General features: G+C 33.6%; 1 protein-coding gene across 1 annotated transcript; it reads right to left on the reverse strand.

Annotated features, from left to right (window-relative positions):
* Nucleotides 1-15,017: 15,017 nt before the first annotated feature.
* LOC18612115 (uncharacterized) lies at nt 15,018-19,626 on the reverse strand. The gene is made up of 12 exons (XM_018116269.2): nt 18,819-19,626; nt 18,191-18,393; nt 17,905-18,102; nt 17,743-17,814; nt 17,558-17,653; nt 17,395-17,474; nt 17,238-17,313; nt 16,869-17,079; nt 16,535-16,728; nt 16,291-16,396; nt 15,987-16,076; nt 15,018-15,896 (listed from the first exon to the last, which is right to left on the reverse strand). The coding sequence occupies exons 1-12, from the start codon at nt 19,237-19,239 to the stop codon at nt 15,112-15,114; spliced, it is 2,532 nt and encodes an 843-aa protein (XP_017971758.2). The 5' UTR covers nt 19,240-19,626; the 3' UTR covers nt 15,018-15,111.
* Nucleotides 19,627-21,510: the final 1,884 nt, after the last annotated feature.

Below are 21,510 nucleotides of genomic sequence, written 5' to 3' on the forward strand. Positions count from 1 at the left end.
ATTGTTGTGAAAGATGAATTAAGTGCCCTGTTTGTATTTATTTTTAGTGTTTTTGTTTTAAAATTTTTTAAAAAATAATATACTTTATTTTTTATTAAAAAAAGTTACTTAAATATACAAAATATAAACAAAACAATAGCAAAAATAACCGTATACCAAAAAACTTTACCATATTAGCAAATTAAGATTTACAAATCATAAATAAAAGTAAATCAACTATACAGTCAAAGAACTCCATATTTATATGAAAAGAAATAAGTTAGGAAAAAAGTTTATTATGTGCACTAAATGTGCAATTTTGGTTCTTAAAACTTGAACTTTTATTTTGTTTAATTTAATAGGTTAAAAGAAATAATATTTATATATAATTTCAAAAAATAGAAAAGTAAGTTACATAATTATATATTAAGTTAAATAAAAAATAATTAATGAAATTCATGAAAAACAGATGAAATTAATCAACTACTTTAATGATTTTATTTGGACTGGACAAAATCACTTTTAATTTTTAGTTTAGAAAAAAGTTTTTATATTCAAAATTGGGCGAATCTAAAATCAATGGACCTATAAAAGGTATTAGAATATGGTAAAGTTACAAAATAGTTTTTTAATCAAATATTGCAAAAGAGGTTTTTAACTTTGAACTTGGATAAAAAAAGGAAGTTTCTTTCGTTTTGCCAAAGGACAAACCTTACATAATAAATTATTTGTTCATTTAACATTTGGAAAAGTTTGATGGATTATATTAATTTTCTCCAATGGAGTATGCCCTAGTCTAAAATGCCAAAGATTAAGATCCTTGTGTCTTGGCTTAGAGGAATTAGTAGAAAAATTGACGGAAGTCTTTACATATTTTTCAAAATAGAATTGTGAAAGGTCTTGATCATCTTTGCTATCTTGAATCAAATACAAGTCAAAAAATACCCTAGCAATCCTAATCACTAATGTCCTGAATAACATAATGTGTAGGACAGAGCAATGGTCGGTTGCAATCAAGCAACCGACTAGAACCGACTACAACAACAATTGCTGGCTTTGTTATTCGGTGGCAGTTGCTAGCGTCAGTTGTGATCGACGGTATTGGGGTCACCTCAGTTCGGTGGTTAAGGGCACTCTCCCTCCAATTGAACTGATCAAAAAACTGAAGGGAGGGGGGAAATTCCATTAATAGGCTTCATTAATCCCCATTCCTCTTCTTTCTTCCTTGTCGGCCTCCCCCTATACTTCATTTGTCCCTCATTTTTCTTTTCTTTCTTTCTTCCTCTATTTAGTGCTTTTTGTCATCTCATCCTGTAGGCATCTATCTTCTTCCTTGTTGCTAGCTGCCTCTGTTAATGATATGCTTTTTTAGGTGATGGGTTTGAGGGGATGAATGTTAATGTTAAAGGAATGATTTTTCATATTGAAGGGCTGAGATGTCTACTGGTGTTTTTGTATAACTAGTTTGTAATATAGGACCTTGACTGCTTCCCTACTAGTCTTGACTCCATGAATGTACAAGGATTATTATCTTGTTTGAATGAAACCTAACTTAAAAAAAATACCTTTCAACTAATCGAGATTAGCTTCGGTTGATCCATTTGTCATTGTAACCGGTTGGCTTCGGTCAGTTAAAATTTCTCATCAGTTTCGTCAATTTTGATTTCTCCCGAAACTGAAATTGACCAAAACAGATCGATGCACTCCCCTAACAATGTGTGTCAGTGAAGAGAACGTATGTTTTCTTTGATTTAGTTAACTCACCAACTAAGACAAAATTAAATTTAAACTCAGCAACACACAACGCATTTTCAAAAGTTAAGAGAGAAGTCAATTTAACTGTTCCTATATGAGAAATAGTAGCCCTTCCATCATTTAGCAATTTTACAAAACAATCTTTTATTGGTTTAGCTGAAATAAAGTTACTCAAAGCATAAGAGATGTGATATGTGGCATTAAAGTCCATAATTTAGCTATCTTGTTTTATCATGAGACTACTAACATGCATGAAACTAAAAGGCATATTATTTGAAGTATTGAAACAGGGATGGTTAGATATGATACTTGTAGAGGCTAAGTTAACTAGAGAGTGCTTTGTTTGTTAATTGTTTAAAGAGGTATTCTTACCATCGTTGTAGTTAATGTCATTCTCATTTAAAAGTTACATCAACCTGTTCACTTGTTGCTTGATGATGGATATCTAAGACATGTTGCTAGTACCTACCAACTCCTCATCTTGGTTTGATAGTGTTTCTCTAGTTTGAACATAATTCACAATAGAGACATTATTGACCACAACCTTGCCTTTTTTGTAATTTTGTTTCCTTTTTGTAAACTTGAAGTCATTTGGAAAACCAATTAACTTGTAGCATTTATCCTTTGTGTGACCTTTCTTTCCATAGTGATTGCATACCAAATCTCTTTTCATTTTCTTCTTTCCTTCAACTGTTGATGCTATGGTTGATGACTCAAGCACAAGTTGGGACTGAGTCATGAGATTCATTTAGGACTTTTCTCTCAATACAAGACTGTATACTTTATCCAAGGCAAGAATAGGGTCCATCAGAATAATTTGTTACCTTACTGCTGAGAATGATTCATTTAGTTCATTTAAAAATCTAAACACCATATCTTTTGGATGCTATTCAGTATATCTCTCAAAGTATTCTACATTGCAGTTTCCAGATATGCAATGTGGTAGTGGCCGGAAGCTTTTTAGCTTTTCCCAAATTCCTTTTAATTCTATGAAATAGGAGTCAACATATTTATTTCCTTGTACAACATTTCCTAGAGTGTACTGAAGATTGCAGACCTTTGTATTGTTTGGTAGAGCAAAATTTTGTTTTAGGGCAATCCAAATCTCAACACCTTGTTGGCTCCATTAGTTTTTGATGATAATAAAATATTTTTATTTATTTGTGTCTAATATCTCTAATAATTTTTGGGTAGGCTTTTAAGAAGGCTTTTAACATTTAAGTTCATGACTTCCTTATTCTTATGCTCTTTGATACGTGCATTTGAATGATTGATTAATTATTTGCATACAATTTTTTTGTCCTGCACACTCAAGTATAAAATTTTTAAAAGACTTCTTAGAAGCCTTCCCGAGCATGAAATTGTTAAAAGGCTTCTTAGAAGCCTACCCAAAAATTGGAAGCCTAAGGTGATAGCCATCCGAGAAGCCAAGGACTTAAATGTTATAACTTTGGATGAAATTTGTGGTTCTCTCCTTACTCATGAGTTATAACTAAAGGAAGAGGAAGAAGAAGATAGGAATGAAGCAAAAAAAAAAAAAAGAAAAAGAACATTGCCCTAAAAGCCAGCATTCTTGAAAAAAAACTAGACGAGTTATCTTGTGATGATGATGAAGAACTAGCACTGGTTGCTAGGAGATTTAGAAAACTGATGGGCAAAAGAAACTGGAGACTAGCTAGAAAAGGGTTTAGAAAAGATCAAGGTTCTTCATGGAGAACCAGAAACAAAAATGACTCCAACAAAAAGGAAAAGCTTACATGCTTTGAATGCAAGAAGCCTGGACATTTCAAGTCAAAATGCCCCTTGCTAAAAGAAGAAACTCCAAAGAGAAACAAGAAATTAAAGAAGGCAGTGATGGCAACAACTTGGTCAGATAATGATACTTCAAGTTCTGAAGCTGAGAAAGAAAAAACTGAAGAAAAAGCAAACCTATGTTTGATGGCACGGGATGATGAATCCGAGGTATCCTCATCTCCTTGCAATATTTCTGTTGATAACTTCAGGATGAATATGAATGCCTGTATGAGGAATTTGAAAAACTTGTTTTAAATACAAGAATTTTAAAAGAAAGTCTGCATCTCTAGAATCAGATTTGGAAAAGATTAAACTTGACTTTAATTCTATTTTTGAACAAAGAAATTTTTTGCAAATTGAATTGGAACATTCAAAAATCGATTTTGAAACTCTAAAATTGGAATCGGAAAGCAAAGCTAAAGCCTTACAAAAGGTGAGTGAAGAAAATGCTACACTCAAATGTTTGAAAAATGAAACTTCAAGCAGAAATGCATGCCACAAGAGAAATTCTGTTAAGACATCATCTGGGTGTTATATTTGTGATAAAATTGGTCATTTATCCTATGATTGTTATAAAAAAAGAAATGTGAAGAAAATTAAAAAAATATGGGTTCCAAAATGATCCTTTATTGCTATTAACAATTAAGGTCCCATCTAGGTATGAGTACCTATTAAGAAAAACCAAAAATTTGTTTTGTAGGTTGAGCTGCATTTAAAAGATACATATTCAAGAGCTTAACTAAAGAAGAAACAGCCTTGGTATATAGACAGTGGCTGCTCAAGGCACATGACAGGAGATGAAATGCTATTTGCTCAGCTAGACAAAAGAAAGGAAGGTACCGTATCCTTTGGTGATGATTCAAAGGGTAGAATTCATGGCATAGGAATGGTTGGTAAAAACTCCCAAACTCAAATTAGTAATGTGTTGTTGGTTAAAGGTTTGAAACATAATTTATTAAGTATTAGCCAATTGTGTGACAAAGGTTTTAAGGTATGTTTTGACTCAACTAAATGTGAAGTGATAGATGTAAGCACTAACAAAGTCTCATTTATAGGAAAGAGAATAAAGAATATGTATGTTGTATTTCATGAGAATTTTGAAATGGATTGTGAAACATGTCTTATAGCAAAAGTTGAAAATGATGACCGGCTATGGCATAGGAGACTTGGACATGTGAGCATACATACTATGTCAAAGTTAATTAAGAAAAATTTGGTTATAGGATTGCCTAAGCTTAAATTTGAGAATGATCAAATTTATGATGCATGTTAATTAAGTAAACAAACCAAAATATCTTTTAAAACCAAGAAAGTTGTATCCACATCTAGACCTCTTGAATTGCTGCACATTGATCTATTTTGTCCAATAAGTACAACTAGTTTAGGAGGAAATCTTATAGCTTTATAATAGTTGATGACTACTCTAAGTACACTTGGATATATTTTCTTGCTTATAAGAATGATGCTCTACCTGCATTCATAAGTCATTGTAGGAAAGTTGAGAATGAAAAAAGACTAGTTATAGTTAGTATTAGGAGTGATCATGGAGGTGACTTTGAAGGAGATGAATTTGAGAATTTTTGTAATGAAAATGGGCTGGATCATAATTTTTCTGCACCTAAAACACCTCAGCAAAAAAGAGTTATAGAAAGGAAAAATCAAACCTTGAAAGAAATGGCTCGAACTATGCTATGTGAGAATAATCTACCTAAGTACTTTTGAGCAGAAGCTGTTAACACAGCAACTTATATTCTTAATAGAGTGTCTATAAGAGCCATGATATCAAAGACCCCATATGAGCTATACAAAGGTAGAAAACCAAATATTTCTCACCTTAGGAGCTTTGGCTACAAATGCTTTGTGTTGAATAATGGAAAACAGTCTTTAGGAAAGTTTGATGCAAAGAGTGATGAAGCTATATTTCTAGGATATGCATTAAACACAAAAGTCTATAGAGTCTTCAACAAAAGATCTTTAACAGTTGAAGAATCCATCCATGTAATTTTTTATGAATCCAATACCCTACAAAAAGAAATTTCTGATGATGAAAATGATACGGATATCCTTGAAAGACAAATGGAAGAGATGAGTTTAGATTATAAGAAAAATAGTGAAGAAAATACCCTAGGTAGAGAAATAGAACCTCCACCCTTAGAAACTTGCAACGGACTAAAAATCAATATCATGATCTTCCAAAGAGCTGGAGGTACATCAAGGATCATCCACAAAAGCAAATCATAAATGACATTTCTCATGGAGTTAAAACTAGAAGAGCAACTAGAGAGACATGTGAGTTTTTAGCATTTATCTCTCAAATTGAGCTTAAGAACTTTGAAGAAGCAAAAAAAAAAAAGTTGGATAATGGCCATGCAAGAGGAACTTGATCAATTCAAAAGAAACCATGTATGGTCATTAGTTTATAGACTTTTAAACCACCCTATTGTTGGCACTAAATGAGTGTTTAGGAATAAGGTAGATGAGCAAGGAAATGTAGTTAGAAATAAAGCTAGGTTGGTAGCACAAGGATACAATCAAGAGGAAAGAATAAACTATGATGAAACCTTTGCACCGGTTGCTAGGATAGAAGCTATAAGATTACTGCTTGCATTTGCTTGCTTTATGAACTTTAAGTTATTCCAAATGGATGTAAAGAGTGCATTCTTAAATAGTTTCATCCAAGAAGAAGTCTATGTTCAGCAACCCCCTGGTTTTGAAGACTTTGAAAAACCAGATCATGTTTTCAAACTTCCTAAAGCCTTGTATGGATTGAAACAAGCTCCTAGAGCTTGGTATGAGAGGCTTTCAAAATTTCTGGCAAAAAAGGTTATGTTAGAGGTAGTATTGATACAACATTGTTTATCAAAAGATACTTAAATGATTTAATTGTTGTTCAAATTTATGTGAATGACATTGTATTTGGTGCAATGAATGAGGTTTTATGTAAGAACTTTGCTAAAGAGATGCGGGGGTAATTTGAGATGAGCATGATGGGCGAGCTAAAGTGCTTTCTTGGCCTCCAAATCAAACAAAGTGAAAAAGGAATCTTCATCAACCAAGAAAGATACATTCAAGACATGCTCAAAATATTTGATATGCTGAAGCTAAAATCAATTTGCACACCAATGAGTCCATCCACCAGACTTGATGTAGATGAAAGAGAAAAGAATGTTGATCAAAAGCTTTATAGAGGTATGATCGGATAAAAATCCTCTGAAATTGAAATCGACCCATCTGAAATTGAAACCCTTCCCTCTCAAACTCTCAAAACCCTAATTTAAAAATCCTTCAAACTAAATGGCAAAATTCGGACAATCTCAAGAAGCTCTGGAGAAGAAAAAGGGTAAATGGCCGTTGGAGGAAAGTTCATAATCTGAAATACAAAAGAAGAAGAAAAAGATTCTGCACACCTCTGAAATCAAAAAGTCTGGAAAAAAGATGACTAAGAAGGGTCACAAAACAGAGAAGAAGAAAGAGAAGGGAAAATCGTTTAAGAAAGGTAATATCCCATCCTCCAAATTTAGAAACAAATCCCATAAAGATAGATACAGGAAATCAGAGAATGCCCCTATCATTTATGGTAAATACATTAATTGGGAGTTTTAATGAAATTTTAGAAATTCAAGCTAGCTTATCAGATTATTTTGAGGAATTAAAGTTGAAAGAGTTTAGTACATTCAAGAATCGATCCTACAGTGTTAATTTAGTTAAAGAATTTTATGCAAGTATAGCACTAGATAAGAATGAACTTGAAGATTCTAATGGTTATATTGAGGATGGTCTGAATGTCTTTTTGAATGGAAATGAATTCACTATTACTGCTGTAGATTTAGGGAGCCTACTCAAAATCGAATGTGAGGAAGGTGAGTTTGAATTCCATGAAAATTATGACCCCTCATCCTTGTGGGAAATTATCTCAGGGAAGAAAGAAAAATACTCCTCTAAAAGTAATGTTGGCATTATTACAAGTCCTCAAATTAGAATTTTGTATTACTTTGTTGCTGCGAACATTCATGGCAAGAATGGAAGTTTCAGCTACATTAGCCTCCAGGATCTATGGCTAATGGAGCATGCATTTAGTGGTGTTTCATTTAACCTAAGCAGATTTGCGATTGAGAAAATGAGAGGAACATGTAGATTGGAGAAAATAAATTTGCCTTATGAAAATATCATCACATCTCTGATGCAAAATAAAGGTATTTGGAGTTTTAGGTATGAAGCAAATAAAGTAAAAAGTAAAGACCGGGCCATTTACCTTGGAAGTTTACCTAAAATGGGGTATAAGTTAGATGGAGAAACCTTTGTTACAACCCCCAAGGTTGTTCTTGGAAAAGAAACTTCTCTACTTGCACATCCTGAAGCATCTTCATCTTAGTTCTCTAATGAAATCCCTTTTAACTTGCTCATGAGGATTGATGGAAAGTTGACTGACCAAGGAGTAAGGATGCTGAAAATTGAAGAGAAATTGGCAGAGCTTTAAAATGTGCTGAAGGAAAAAAGAAAAATGCCTTATGAACCTGCAGCTATAGATACTTCTACAACTCCAAGTCTTGCAGAAGACAAGGTGTTGAAGGTTTTGCTTTCCAAGTCGAGGGTCATGAACCTGAAGTAGATCAACCAAGGAAAACCCCCTCACCAAAGCCACAAAAGGAAGCTGAGTCAAAACAAGGGACTGAAGTGCTTGGCTCACTTGATGAAAATCCCCCATTTCCTTTAGAACCTCAAAAAGAGCAATCTTCTCTTCTTCATTTTGAGGAAGTATCAATTATGGACATTTTCCATCAGATGGTTAGGGAAGAACAGGCAGAAAAAGAAGCAGTTAAAGCACAAGCACAAAAGTCTGCATCCACTGAACCAGCTTCCATAGCAGAAAAATAATCGGGTAAAGAAAAAGAAAAAGCTACTGTAGCTCCATAGACCAAATTAAAACCATTTGGCAAAAGCATGAAAACAATGGCAACTAAGACCAAATTCCTCAAAAGAAGAAAATCCTCCAGAATTGCTAAAAATGTTAGACCAGCAACTATTTCCTCTTCTTAAGACCCCTTGAAAATTTCTGACAAGTCATCCCCTGAACAATCACCACAAAAATCACCACCAGAACCCTCTCCCGAACCTCTAAACGTTTTTTATGGCACTGATGAATCTACTCCTTCCGCCTCTTCAGAGGATTGAAACCCCCTTTAGATTTGATGATGACAAAAAGGGGGAGAATTGGGAGATAGAAAGCTGGGGAGAATTGGGGTACAGAGTTTAGGGGAGAACTAGGGGTAATTTAGGAATATTGACTTCTGTATTTATTTTTCTATAGTTTTTACATTGACAGTTGAACAATTAATTTAACTTTGCTGTTAGATGTTTTTTGAATAATGAAAGACATTGTGGTTTATTGCTGTTTATGTTTACAAGTTGATGGTTGAAATATTTAAATCTGTTATTAGAGTATCTGTCATTGAGTTTCTATTATTGCTTTGGTGCTGATATGGAGCTGTTATGCTAACAATTAATTGTTGATATGATATTGTGACTAAAATTTGGATGAAAATAAATATGAATGCTGATATTTTTGGCTGGATGGTTTATGGCATTTAACTTTGGAATGAATTAAGTCTGGAAACAATATGACAGATAGCAAGCTGAAATAGTAATAATGTTCTGTCATCATGTCACTTACTGCTTATTATTCCATAACCTTGTATAAATATATTCAGTCAAAAGTTTGAACCCTTATATGCCATTTTTTGTATGACAAGAACAAAAACATGCTGAAATGAATAATAAAATTATGCACACACTAAGGGGGAGCACACACTTACGGGGAGAAAAACCTTCATTTTGTGCAGAACTAAAAAGAATGAAAGGACACTGTGCTGTTAACCAAGGAATGCTTTGTCATCATCATAAAGGGGGATATTGTTTGCTCCATTAGTTTTTGATGATAATAAAACATTCCCATTCATTTGTGTCTAATATCTCTACTTGAGTGTGCAGGACAAAAAACTTGTATGCAAATAATTAATCAGTCATTCAAATGCACATATCAAAGAGCATAAGAAAAAAGAAGTCACAATTGATCAACAAGATAGAAGCCCTTTAGTCGATTAATGGAGAGTTAGTCAACTAAAATTCAAACCAGAAGTTGACGGGCTGAAAAGTATTAAAAAACAGAAAAGACTTAGTCGACCAAGAAGCAGGTTAGTCGACTAATAAGCTACTGCTAGAAATCTAGACTTCAAGACAGAACCGACTTAGTCGACCAAGAAGTAAGTGAGTCGACTAAGTGCTCACTGTCAGAAACAAGAAACAGAAAACAGAGACAACTTAGTTGACTAAGACATAAGTTTGTCGATTAACGGCCAAAATTGCAACAAAACTGTTTCCAACAGTCAAAAACTATCTAACTCACTTTAGAGCTAATTTTTCAAATATAAAAAGGACTTCCAATGGCTAGAAATGAACTAAAGGCTTCCAAGAACACAAAAGAGCTAAAAACCAGCAAATACTTTCTGCTCATTTACTGCACTTAACTCCTATCTTTGTAATTGTGATTTGCACTTTACTTTGTACCACTTAAATCAACCGTGTGATCATAGCTACACTTTTATCACTTCTCTTCTTGTATTCTTAGAGTAAGCGAGTCACTTTAAGGGATTGATTTAAGCTAGGATTGCTTGATTGAGTTTAGGTTTTAACTTAGCCTTGAAAAGTTAAGTGTTGGGTTTTAGTTGATCCTAGTAAAAATTATTGTGAAAGGTTTTGGTTAAGCCTAGTAAAAGCCATTGTAAAAGCTTGGTGAAAGCTTGTGAAATTTCACCGTTCTTAGTGGATTAATTGAAAAATTCTTGGTTGAACAATCAAGGTAGTGGATGTAGGTCTTGGATCGAACCACTCTAAATTCTGCTATGTTGTCTACTCTATTTTTGTTCTTATTTTCATTCCTTCTTTTCAGTTGCATTTGTTCCCACTTAGAGCCATTTTTGAAAGAGCCAAATTGCGCTATTCACCCCCCTCTGGCACATTTACTTGGGACCAACACACCTAAATCCATATAAAATATAGTGGAAGCTATAGGTTGTGAAACAGAATCCAGCAACCAAGCAATTATAAGATTGTTGCATCAAGTCCAAGAGAGTTATAAGGGATTTGTCACTTATGGTTTTGGTATACTTCCATTTATAAAACCTAACTTGTTTTTGATAGAAAAGGCCAACAAAAAGGACCTACTCCAAGCCATATAATTATTTGTAGTTAGCTTGGTATTGATTATCATAGATCTTGGCTGATCTATGTGATGCAAATAACATGGTGACTGTGGTTCTGCTATTGGGGGTAGTTTGTCATGACTCAGATACAGCTCGAGACACTTGTTGTCTTGAAGTAGTTGATTCAGTGGACTCAATCATTAGTTAAGACTTAGTACAATAGATGATGAAAGAAATCTGAGGGTAAGAAACAACTTCCAAGTAAACCTTAGCGAAAATAAGAAATAGAAATATTAGTGATGTAACCAGGAAGAATGATGAAAAAATGCAATCAATGAAAACTTCCCAAAATAAATCCTTGCTGTAATTGTACCCCCTCTGATACCATGCCAAAAAATAGAGAAAAGTGACATAGAGAATTGAGGGAATGTCAAAACATTCTCATTAACCAATTGAGGGTATAGGAAAAGGGTTTTATATGTACAGCTGATTCTAACTAATCAAGGAAAAGTAAAGCTAAAGCTAATTAATTACAGATCAACTAACTTAACTAATATTTAAAATAAGCTATAAAGAATGGTTGCTTGAAATGACTGTGCTTTGGTGTCTTCTTCTAAATTGAAAATGTTGTGTTTTTGCCACATATCTTCCTTAACTGAAGTGATGCATTTTATTCCTTCTTTAATGTCGAGTTTTTGCACTTTACTTTCTTTCTTCATGAATCTGCATATTTTGTTTTGTCTAATCTTTTGGACTTTTTCTTCATCATGTCTGTTAACATGTTTGGCATTCAGTGGAGGATGTATGATGCCTTGCGTGTACATGAATTTGAAATTAGTTATGGAGAGTTGAGAAAAAATTTAGAGAGTGTTATAATTGGGAACTTAATGATTGTGGTGAAGGATAAATTTAGGGCTCTGTTTATATATGTTCTTAGTGTTTTTGTTTTGAGGTTTTTTTTTTTAACTAATATACTCTATTATATCATTAATATAATTTACAAGATAAATAATGTTATAAATATTTTTTCCATAAATATGGATTGAATGGATATGTAAAAGTAAATTAATGACATAGGTGAATAAAAATTGGTAATGTATGGGCAAATTAATGTATATTTAAGCAAATAGTGGACATGAATATATATATATATATATATATATATATATATATGTATATATATAACCAATAGAAATTAAATCAAAATCAGTCAATACTATTCAAGATAGATAGCTAATATTAAATAGTTAAGTTTTTGGTTAGTTCGGTAGTTATAGAAATTCGATTTGATTTTATTTTTGAAAAACATAAGTTTAATTTTTTTGATTTTGGAAATTTTAACATCAAACTAAATAAATTAAGGAAAAAGTTTGTTACATGCACCGAACCACTTTTGGGTTTTGAAAACTGAACTTTTATTTTGTTCAATTTAATCTTTTACTCAATTTTTTTTTTGCATAGACTTTCACTCAAATATTTGAATTTAACTACATCCTATTCACAATAATAAATATATTTATAAATATTATCAAATTTTAAAATATAATTATTTTATAAATATGATTAAATCTCAAAATTTTGGAAACACTGAATGAAAATAATTTGATATTTAAAAGTGAAGAGATAGAAATAATAAAATGATAAGTAAATAAGATCATTTTTAAAGGTAAAATTTTTATGCTTTTATTCGGACTCATTAATTCATATCACAATACTTTTAACTATTCAACACTTCCAAAATATTTTTTTAATGAACAACATTTTCCATTTGTTTGTTATGTCACAGGCCGAAATTTAAGCCTAACGTCGTGCAGTCTTAAGTTTTAAAAATAGAGTTTAAGTAAGTCTATAAATCACGAACTCATGTTTTCAACTCAAAAGACATACTTGATAGGTAGTGGAAGACCTATGTTTATATAACTAAAATTCATCTCTTCTTTTACTGATATGGGATTCATGACATTCTACCCCACCCAATTGTCAAATGTCCTCGTTGCGTTGGCTCTTTATCTGTAGAGGAAAGGGACTCTTACACTAGTCCGAGTCTGCCTAAACTCTTATATCTCACATAAGGGCCGCACATCAGTGAAGATTCAAGTTTGCTTTGATACACTTGTCACAAATCCCATAATAATAAGAGATGAGATAAATCTTGGGTATATAAACATGAGTTTTTTTTATCACTTATTAGGCATATCTTTTGGATTGGGAACATGAGCCTGTGATTTATAGGCTTACTTAAACTTTATTTTCGGAGCTTAAAGTCACACGAGGTTGGGCTCAAGTTTTGGCCAGTGACAAGTGGTATTAAAGTAGACTCAAATTTTCACTGATGTGGGACCTCCATGACAGATAAAAAGGTTAAGGTCAACCCGGACTAGTGTAAGAGTCCCTTTCCTTTACGAGTAAAGAGCCAATGCAATGAGGACGTTTGACAATTGGGTGGGGTAGAATGTCATGGATCCCACATCAGTAAGAGAAGATATGGATCTTGGGGTATGTAAACATGGGTCTTTCACCATCTATCAAACATATCTTTTAGGTTGAGAATGTAGGCTTGTGATTTATAAGCTTACTTAAACTTTATTTTTGAAAGGGGAGGACGTTACAGTTTTTGCGTGGACATGAATCCTATATCGTCGAGATAATGCTCCCAACAAGTAGAACCACAAAGTCCTATATCGAAGAGAAACTCCTAACAAATAGAACCACAAAGTCCCATATCGAAGAGAAACTCCCAATAGGGAGTAAGAAAGGATGTTATGGTCTTAAAGAAGGGAACCATGAATCCCACATAAACTATATACTAGAGTGATACTTAGCATATAAGTGTTTACACTACTTTCAACCTATGAGGCATCTTTTGTGAGACAAAACCGCGAGGCTAGAAGTCCAAGCGAACAATATTTCACAGAAATTGGTGTGGATCGTGATTTATTATTTCTTCTTTTGCAATTATTTAAAGGTCAAATTTTTATGTTTCTATTCCGACTCATATCACAATTATGTTTAACTATTCAACACTTTCAATTTTTTTTTAATAATCACGTTTTTGTTAGTTTATTATTTCCTTTTTTGCAACTATTTTTAACTATTCAACCCTTTCAAAATCATTTTTTAATAATCACATTTTCTATTTGTTTATTATTTCTTTTTTTTTTTAAGAATAAGCATATCGTGTATTACTAAATTAAATTTTTAGATGTTTTTATTTGTAGTTAAACTGTAATATTAAAATAGCAGTTTTTATTTTTTTATTTTTATATGTATAAAAGTCAAAAAATATAACTTTGCCACCCCTAAATAAATCAAAAGAGTTGATTTGGCATACTGATAAGGAACTTAATCTAAAGTTTAAAATTCTAGGTTCAATCTCTTCTAAGTTCAAATATTGAAATTATTTTTCATTTTTTTTCCTTAGCTTGTTTTGGAATTATTTTTCTTTTACTTTGTTTTCTTTTTTTCCTTAACTCATCTTTGGATCTTAAAGATGAATTTAATTGTTCAAGATTGATGAAATTGAACTTGATATTATGTGAGATCCATGTTTTCTTTTCCTTAGCTCAAATTTTGAAATTATTTTTCTTTTCTTTTTTTTTCCTTAACTCATCTTTTGATCCTAAAAAGAGATTTAATTATTCAAAATTAATGACATGGAACTTGATATTATGCAATATCCATGTTTGCAAAGTGTTTCAACTTTCTCATAGCTATGTTAGTTAATGTTAAAGGCAAAAAATCAGTTGTATATTTTCTCCGATATCGTGTAATTGCATATGAAAAATGAATTGGAGCATTTTGAACTTGATATTAAGTAATATCCATATTTGCAAAGTATTCTAACATTTTTAGAGCTATGTCAGTTAATGTTAAAGATAGAAAAATCCCCTTTCCTAGGTTAATTGATTTGACTTATCTTAACTCTTTCGGTTTCTATGGCAACTATAAATTGTGCATTTTCAATTAAAAAAATTGTAAAGATGAGATTATATAATAAGATGGAAAACAATTTTCTTACTAGTTTATGATGTTTAATGTGAAATTTTAATGTTAATTTGTCTTTCTGCTTTTTGTCTATTTCTATTGAGGAATCTGAAAATTTATATTTAGATTATTAATGAAATTGCATATTATAATTTAATTTTATTTAAAAAATAATTAATTTTTTACTCCGAATCGAATTATTGATCCGATTGTATAAGAAGTTTTATTTTATGTTTGTGCTGTCAATTGCTTTTTGAGCAACTAAAGATATGATGTAAATATACAGGGACTCAAATGCCACTAAAAGTCTTTGACTTACATAGTTTGAGTGGATAATAAAATCGCTGCTTTTTTTTTTTATAAAAAAATGCTGCTTATCACAAAAATAAAATAATGCTAATTAAGCTGTAATATTGAAATAGATAGTATAATGCTCATCCCTTGTACTAAGTATTGGTTGTAGAAGAAAGTTTCTTGTTGCTCCTTTTGCCACGAAGCTAATAGGGTGATATTCACTGACACCCTTGGATAACCGAAAGCTCACTGCATTTTTGGATTCCGGTAATGCGGGGTTGCAAGTAAGCTTCACACTTGGACCTGAAGTGCTGTTGGCATCAGCCTTGACTGTGGAAAGAGTTTGGTTGTTGACACCACTATTTATCACAAAGCAACCTTTATAGCTATCTGCTTCCAAGGAAACTGTATCGTGGTTTCCATCCAAGCCTGCCACCAAATGGAAACTGGAGGAGTCCTTAGCAGTGTCAGAGTTCAAAACCACAAGGTTCTTATCCGGTCCTTGGTGTGCCACAGCCATTCCTGGAAGATCAAATGGTTCTAGTACAACAGATTTTCCAATAACATCCTTTATTGAGGAAAATCCTTTGAAAGTTGGATCATTTAAGATGATCCTGAAAGTGGCATTAACTGATGTGTTGGTGCCAGGTTGAGGGTAAGTCAGCATTGTGATGGAATGAGCATTCTTTGATAAGGCAAAAGTTGAGTCTCCAATGCCCTGTGACAACGAAACTAGATGGGAGTTGTAAGTTTGAGGAAATGGAGTTATCCATTCTAAAGGAGAATTAGTTGCTTTCCCAATTCGGATATCCCAATCACCATTGCTGAGACCAGCCAGAAGATATGGTCCAAAAAGTATTGCTTGAACAGAGGCATATTCAGGTCGGTCATCTGTGTATCAAGTGATATGTCATGTCATGATTCATGCAGTAGAGTTGTTAGTCTTTCTTACCAAACAATAAAAATATAAGAAGAGAATACCTTGAATATGCTCCAATCTTAGAGTAATTGGTAATTGAAGGGTCAACTTATCACCAGCATTCCATTTCTTTGTGACTGAGAGAAAACTACCTGCATTGCGAATATATATTAGCCTAATGTAACAATCTCATAGCACATGGACCAAAGTTCTAAGGTCTTTATCTGCTCAAGCGACATTGGAAAGAGAGAAGAAACAAGTAACGCCTAATGAAAAAAATGTTAAGCTAATTAAATTTGCAAGAAAACTACACCATGATGATTAAACAGAGATTCAATGGAGTGGTTAAAGTAATTTTCACATCACCTGGAGGTGGAAGATCCAAACTTTGACCATTGATTGCTGCTTTAGCATCAAATGACCCTGACCAAAATGGCACACGTATATTCAAGGTGGCTTGCTTTGCAGTCCCCTGGGGAAATCAGGATCCAAAAATCAAATCATTGAAGTCCTAATTCGTTACTAGCAGGTTGTTGAAGCATTGATTGTAAAAAAGGGGAATACAGAAAGTGTTGTTATTGTCTAAACAGGCTTATGGGTCTTAATATACCTTTATGGGAAATAAGATTTCCACCCTCAAATTTGGATCCCATGAAACAACAGGTTGAACCATCTGGTAAAGCCCAGTATTTCCAGATCTCCAATCAAGAAAGCTTGATACAAACTGAATGATGTAAAGAGTGGGAGCCTTTCCTTCTTCTTCAAAGTATATAGAATCTCCCAACTTTGAGAAAGTTTCAGTAGCTGCACCATCAACATATAGTTAGCTTTTCATTTCAGGAACTGGAATATAATTGCAGTACCAGTGCGTTACAGGTAATTCATACAAAAGGCAGATAAAAGAAAAAAGGGAAAATGGCAGGCAAGCCAAGCCAAGCAGTGACCTGTTCCATAGCAGCACCAAAAAGAATCAAAGGGTGTTCCCCATCCCCACTGGCTTATGGCCTTGGAAACTCCACGACCTAGCGGGAAAAAATAGATAAACACCCCTGCTTTTGTTCCTCTCTGAACACTAAGAATACCGTTTGTTAATGTACGCTCTAAGTAATCTGCATATGCCATCTCCTTGGTCCATCGAAACAGATGCCGAGATACCTGTACAATTCACTCACAAAAACTTTAATCTAAGCCTGCAAAACTTTACAACTCATATTTATACATAATAGAATTTGTCCCCTAAGTATATATTGATATAGATGATCATCAAATGAGTCGATTCAGTCTTGGATGAATAAAATAAATTAGCGGAATACCTTCAGCATGTTATACGTTGTACATGTTTCTTCATTTTGCGTCTCTAGGGTTGTTGCCAACTGCTTAGGATCAGTCCTGCTCATCATTAAAAAACATGGAGGATGAAGGAGGAGCTATACTCTATACATATGGAAGACAAGTAATGTAGAAACTAACCAAAATTCTCTGACGGATGTTCCTCCTGTTGCATAGCAGTGAGAAGAATTTACAATGTCCATGAAGTAGCTACCTATTGCCTAGGTGAACCAAACTCACAACTGTCAACATATTTGCTAATCTTCTTTCATCATGTAAAGAAAATTTTCTTATTCTTAATTACCTCATAGAGTGGATCCCCAGTAATTTCATATCGCACTTGAGATCCAATGACAATAGGGATATGTGTATTGGAGTGATAACCAGATAAATCGTCCCCCTACAAGCCAAAGAGTGTCTTCGATAACTAAACAACGTATTTTTTTCTCATGTACAAGTGATTTACCTAACAGAAGATAAGAAATACACCTGTACGGCTAGGCCTCCTAGGAAGCATGGTTTGTCGAAAAGACGAGCTAGTATGAAATGCTTTGGATCTCTCTACAGAATTAATGAATATCTAATTTGTGAATAGCTAGCTATAAATATAAAATGAAGAATTGAGGCCAAGATAAAGCTAACTTGACCAACCGTAATGTCGTATAATCTATACAGAAGTTCATTCATGCCACCATGCTCTTCATTAAGCATTAGATAATGTCTTTCCACACTGTACTTGGATATCACATTCTGCACACGGTTATAGAAGTAGTCAACCATCCAAATCAGCATTTTCAGTGCTTTAGGGTTACCGGCAACCGTATGTTGATCTAAAAGACCTGCCATTATCTGCTTCACAACAACCAATATTGAAATTTAGAATCAAACTAGCTAGCTATATATCGTATTGTACATACATACATATACACATACATACTTTGTGAATGGTATAGTATGGAGCCCAACAATTTTGAAGAGCTTCGACACAATCAAATTGCTCGGATGGGAAAGCAGAAAGATATCCAGTACCTAATTTCTGCTGACAATCAGACAAGGCATCCACAAGATGGGTCATTTTCTGTTGGACTCTTTGGTCGTAAGTGCTTGCCCACATTAGTGCCGTTGCGCTCAAATAATGCCCTAAAATCCCATAACAAATATAATTAATTAATACTACTACTAAACCTTATAACGTTAATCGGTTTATTTTTTTCTTGATATATTCAAAATTTATTCACAATATAAATAGTCTGTGATAACATGTATATAAAATAAGTATCATAATTGAACAATTTTCAACCACATATAATAAACAAATAAATACATTCATTATAAGAAACTAATGAGCAGGTCAAACAAACATCATAATAAATTAATATATTATTAGGAATCAAAATCTAATATAAAATTTGAATTGACGACTTGCATATAAAATCTTAAGTTATATCGATCTCTTTCTCACCATCATGATTATTCAAAACAAAAGGACTAATTGGGTATATCAAATGAAAATTGCAGCAAATATTTGTGGGTAGAACTGGCACAGAATTAAAAATTGTACTGACCTACAAAATGGCCACGCAGTTCACCGGTTGGCTCCTCCCAGCCACCATAGGGCTGCCCTGGTGTGGGAAGGCCAGCGGTTTTCCTAAAACTCCAAACCAAGCGATCCACATCCAGCATCAATATATACTCTAAAGTAGTTTGCTGCGCCCGACCATGCAACCCCTTGGGATCTAATCTCACAGCCTGCAATGGTATTTCTTTGAGCAAATGACGTGGCACCTGAAGCCTTTGTAGCTTTTGCTCTATCTTTGCCCAATTGAACTCGTCTAAGCTCGAAATATTTGCAGGCTGAGCATGAGACGCGGAAGCAGCTGCTTTTCTCAATTCCTCTGCAATCTCATAGTTATGGTTGGTGCAAACTTTACACATAGCACCACCACATAGTGAAAAGAATACCAATATTAAGAATTGGCAGTGCATTTTTGTGGAAAATTAGCAAAACTATTTACACTAGAAGTTTGCTTTAAAAAGAAAAAAACAATTGCAGCACTAGTAAAATATCTAAATTTATAGTAACAGAATTCTAGCTTTATTTGTTTATAAGTTAAGAAGATCTGCAAGTTCGACGGGAGCTCACAACAAAACACAACCTCCACTCAAACAAACCAAAATATACCCTGTACCGTAACAGAATTCTAGTAACAAAACCAAAATTTGGTTTTGCTTTGGGGAATGGCCAAAAAATCAGATTTTGGTTGGATATGTGGATTGAGAGGAGCTGTCTTAGAGAGTTGTGTCCTCGAATGTTTATGCTTACTATTCATAAAATTGGCAAGGTTATGGAGTTTTGGAGATTGTATTAACAGTGTATGGGAATGGAGGGTGGTTTTTAGAAGATAAATCTTTGGTTGGGAAGAGGAACAACATAGTGATTTTATAAAAACAATTGGGGAATTCTTTCCTAATCAGGATTTGAGTGATGAATTGGTGTGGAAAAGTAACGTTAATGGGGTGAATATGGCAAAGTCTTTCTGCCAAGTGGTTAAAGGAATAGGTGGGGGTGAGGAAAGTATGTGGAGATGGGTTTTGGGTGGAGTGATTCCTTACAAGTTAAATTGAAGCTCGTGTTTGGTAGATTGTTCATGAAAAAGTTGCTGTAAGGGAGCAATTGTTCATAAAAAAGTTACTGTCAAGGGAGAATTGCTCAAGAGGGGTATTCTGGACACGTTGAATGCTTTTTGTCCTATTTGTAAAAATGTTATTGAGTCTGTTAATCATTTGTTTATTGATTATAAATTAGTTTAGGAAATTTGGTGCGCTTGGTGTAGGGAATGGGAAATTGCATGGGTTATGCCGCAACGTTTCAAAAGTTTATTGGTTATGTGGAACTCAATCAATGCTGGAAATGGTGATGACAGAATTTGAAAATTGCCCTCTTTGCAATTTCTTGGACGATTTGGATTGGTAGAAATCAGGTAGTTTTCAATAAAAAAAGTTCAAGATAATGAGCTGATTCTAGAAATCATTAAACTTAAGAGTGACAATGTGGGTTAATGCTAGATGGTCGCATGACTTTGCTTCAATTTTAGATGTGTGCAGACAACCTGAAGTTGGAAAAATTGCAAGAAAATAGAATATTTCAAGACCAGCTAAATGGGTTAAGCTGAATATTGAGGTGGTTAATTTTAATGTTGATAGGGCTTCCAATAGCTACCTTGGTGATGCTGCCATCAGTGGACTAATGAGAAATGATTGTGGAACTGTTTTGATCAAATTATCCAAATCCATTGGCTTTAGTGACTCTAACTTGGCGGAAGTTCAAGCTATTAGATAAGCTTTCATTTTTTTTTTCTGATTCTGTTTAGGTTATCAATAATTGCCTTGTGGTGAAAAGTGACTCTCTTAATGCTGTTAAATGGGTCAATGAGCCATGTTCTATTCCATGGAGGTTTCGAAAATGGGTTTTCCGTATTTAAGTCTTGAAGAAAAAAATTTCTATCAAGAAGGTGGTTCACATTCTTAGAAAAGGAAACTCGGAGGCTGATAAATTAGCCAAGGATGGAAATAATAGAGTTGAATTTTTTGGAAATAGCTTGCTCTAATCCCGATAGCTAGTTTGATTAGTTGCTTTGATATTTTTCTGTTGCTGTGTGGTTGGAATGCTCTGGTTGTTTCTGCTTCTACCCCTGCTTTGGTTGTTGCAGTTTTTTGGTTCTTACTTTGGTTGTTGCTGTTCCTAGGTCTTTTCATTACTGCTCTGCTTTGTTTTTATTCTGAGCATGGGTTGCTTTGATTGTTGCTTGTATAGGTTTTTTCTTGGATCTGCTTTTGTTTTGATGTGGGAGTTCTTGGGTTGCTTTGAGTCTTTTTTTTTAAAAGTGATTTTATTGGCCTCGGCGATCCCTTTGCCATTTCAAGGCTAACGCTTGTCTGCAATAGACTTTCCATGGCACAATGAGTAGGTTCGAGGCATATGAAACCTATACACTTGCAAAAGAACTGTGCCATAAAGCCATTGGCAGTACCTAACAAAAAACCTAAGCTCTTAAACTAAATCACAAGATATGCCAAAGCATTGCCTGTTCTTATGCAAAAGGAGATCACTGCAGCAATAACGAGCAATGACTCAAAACACAAGAAACGCATAACCTTGGTACAAGTGAGCAAACTACCAAACTATTGGAGTTGCCTAATTACAAAAGGCCGGAAGTACTCTATCAAAGAAAAGATTAAACAGCCTACATCACACAT

The sequence above is a fragment of the Theobroma cacao genome, chromosome 1 (genome assembly GCF_053813885.1).
Source record: "Theobroma cacao isolate CCN51 chromosome 1, ASM5381388v1, whole genome shotgun sequence".
Lineage (NCBI taxonomy): Eukaryota > Viridiplantae > Streptophyta > Magnoliopsida > Malvales > Malvaceae > Theobroma > Theobroma cacao.

Excerpts from the sequence above, each read along its gene's own strand:
- LOC18612115 (XM_018116269.2), bottom strand. The coding sequence starts at position 19,239 with ATGCACTGCCAATTCTTAATATTGGTATTCTTTTCACTATGTGGTGGT. Across the intron at positions 17,654-17,742 it reads TAGGAGGCCTAGCCGTACAG|GGGGACGATTTATCTGGTTA; the intron begins GTGTATTTCTTA and ends TTTGGCTTGTAG. Across the intron at positions 16,077-16,290 it reads TTTGGATCTTCCACCTCCAG|GTAGTTTTCTCTCAGTCACA; the intron begins GTGATGTGAAAA and ends TTCGCAATGCAG.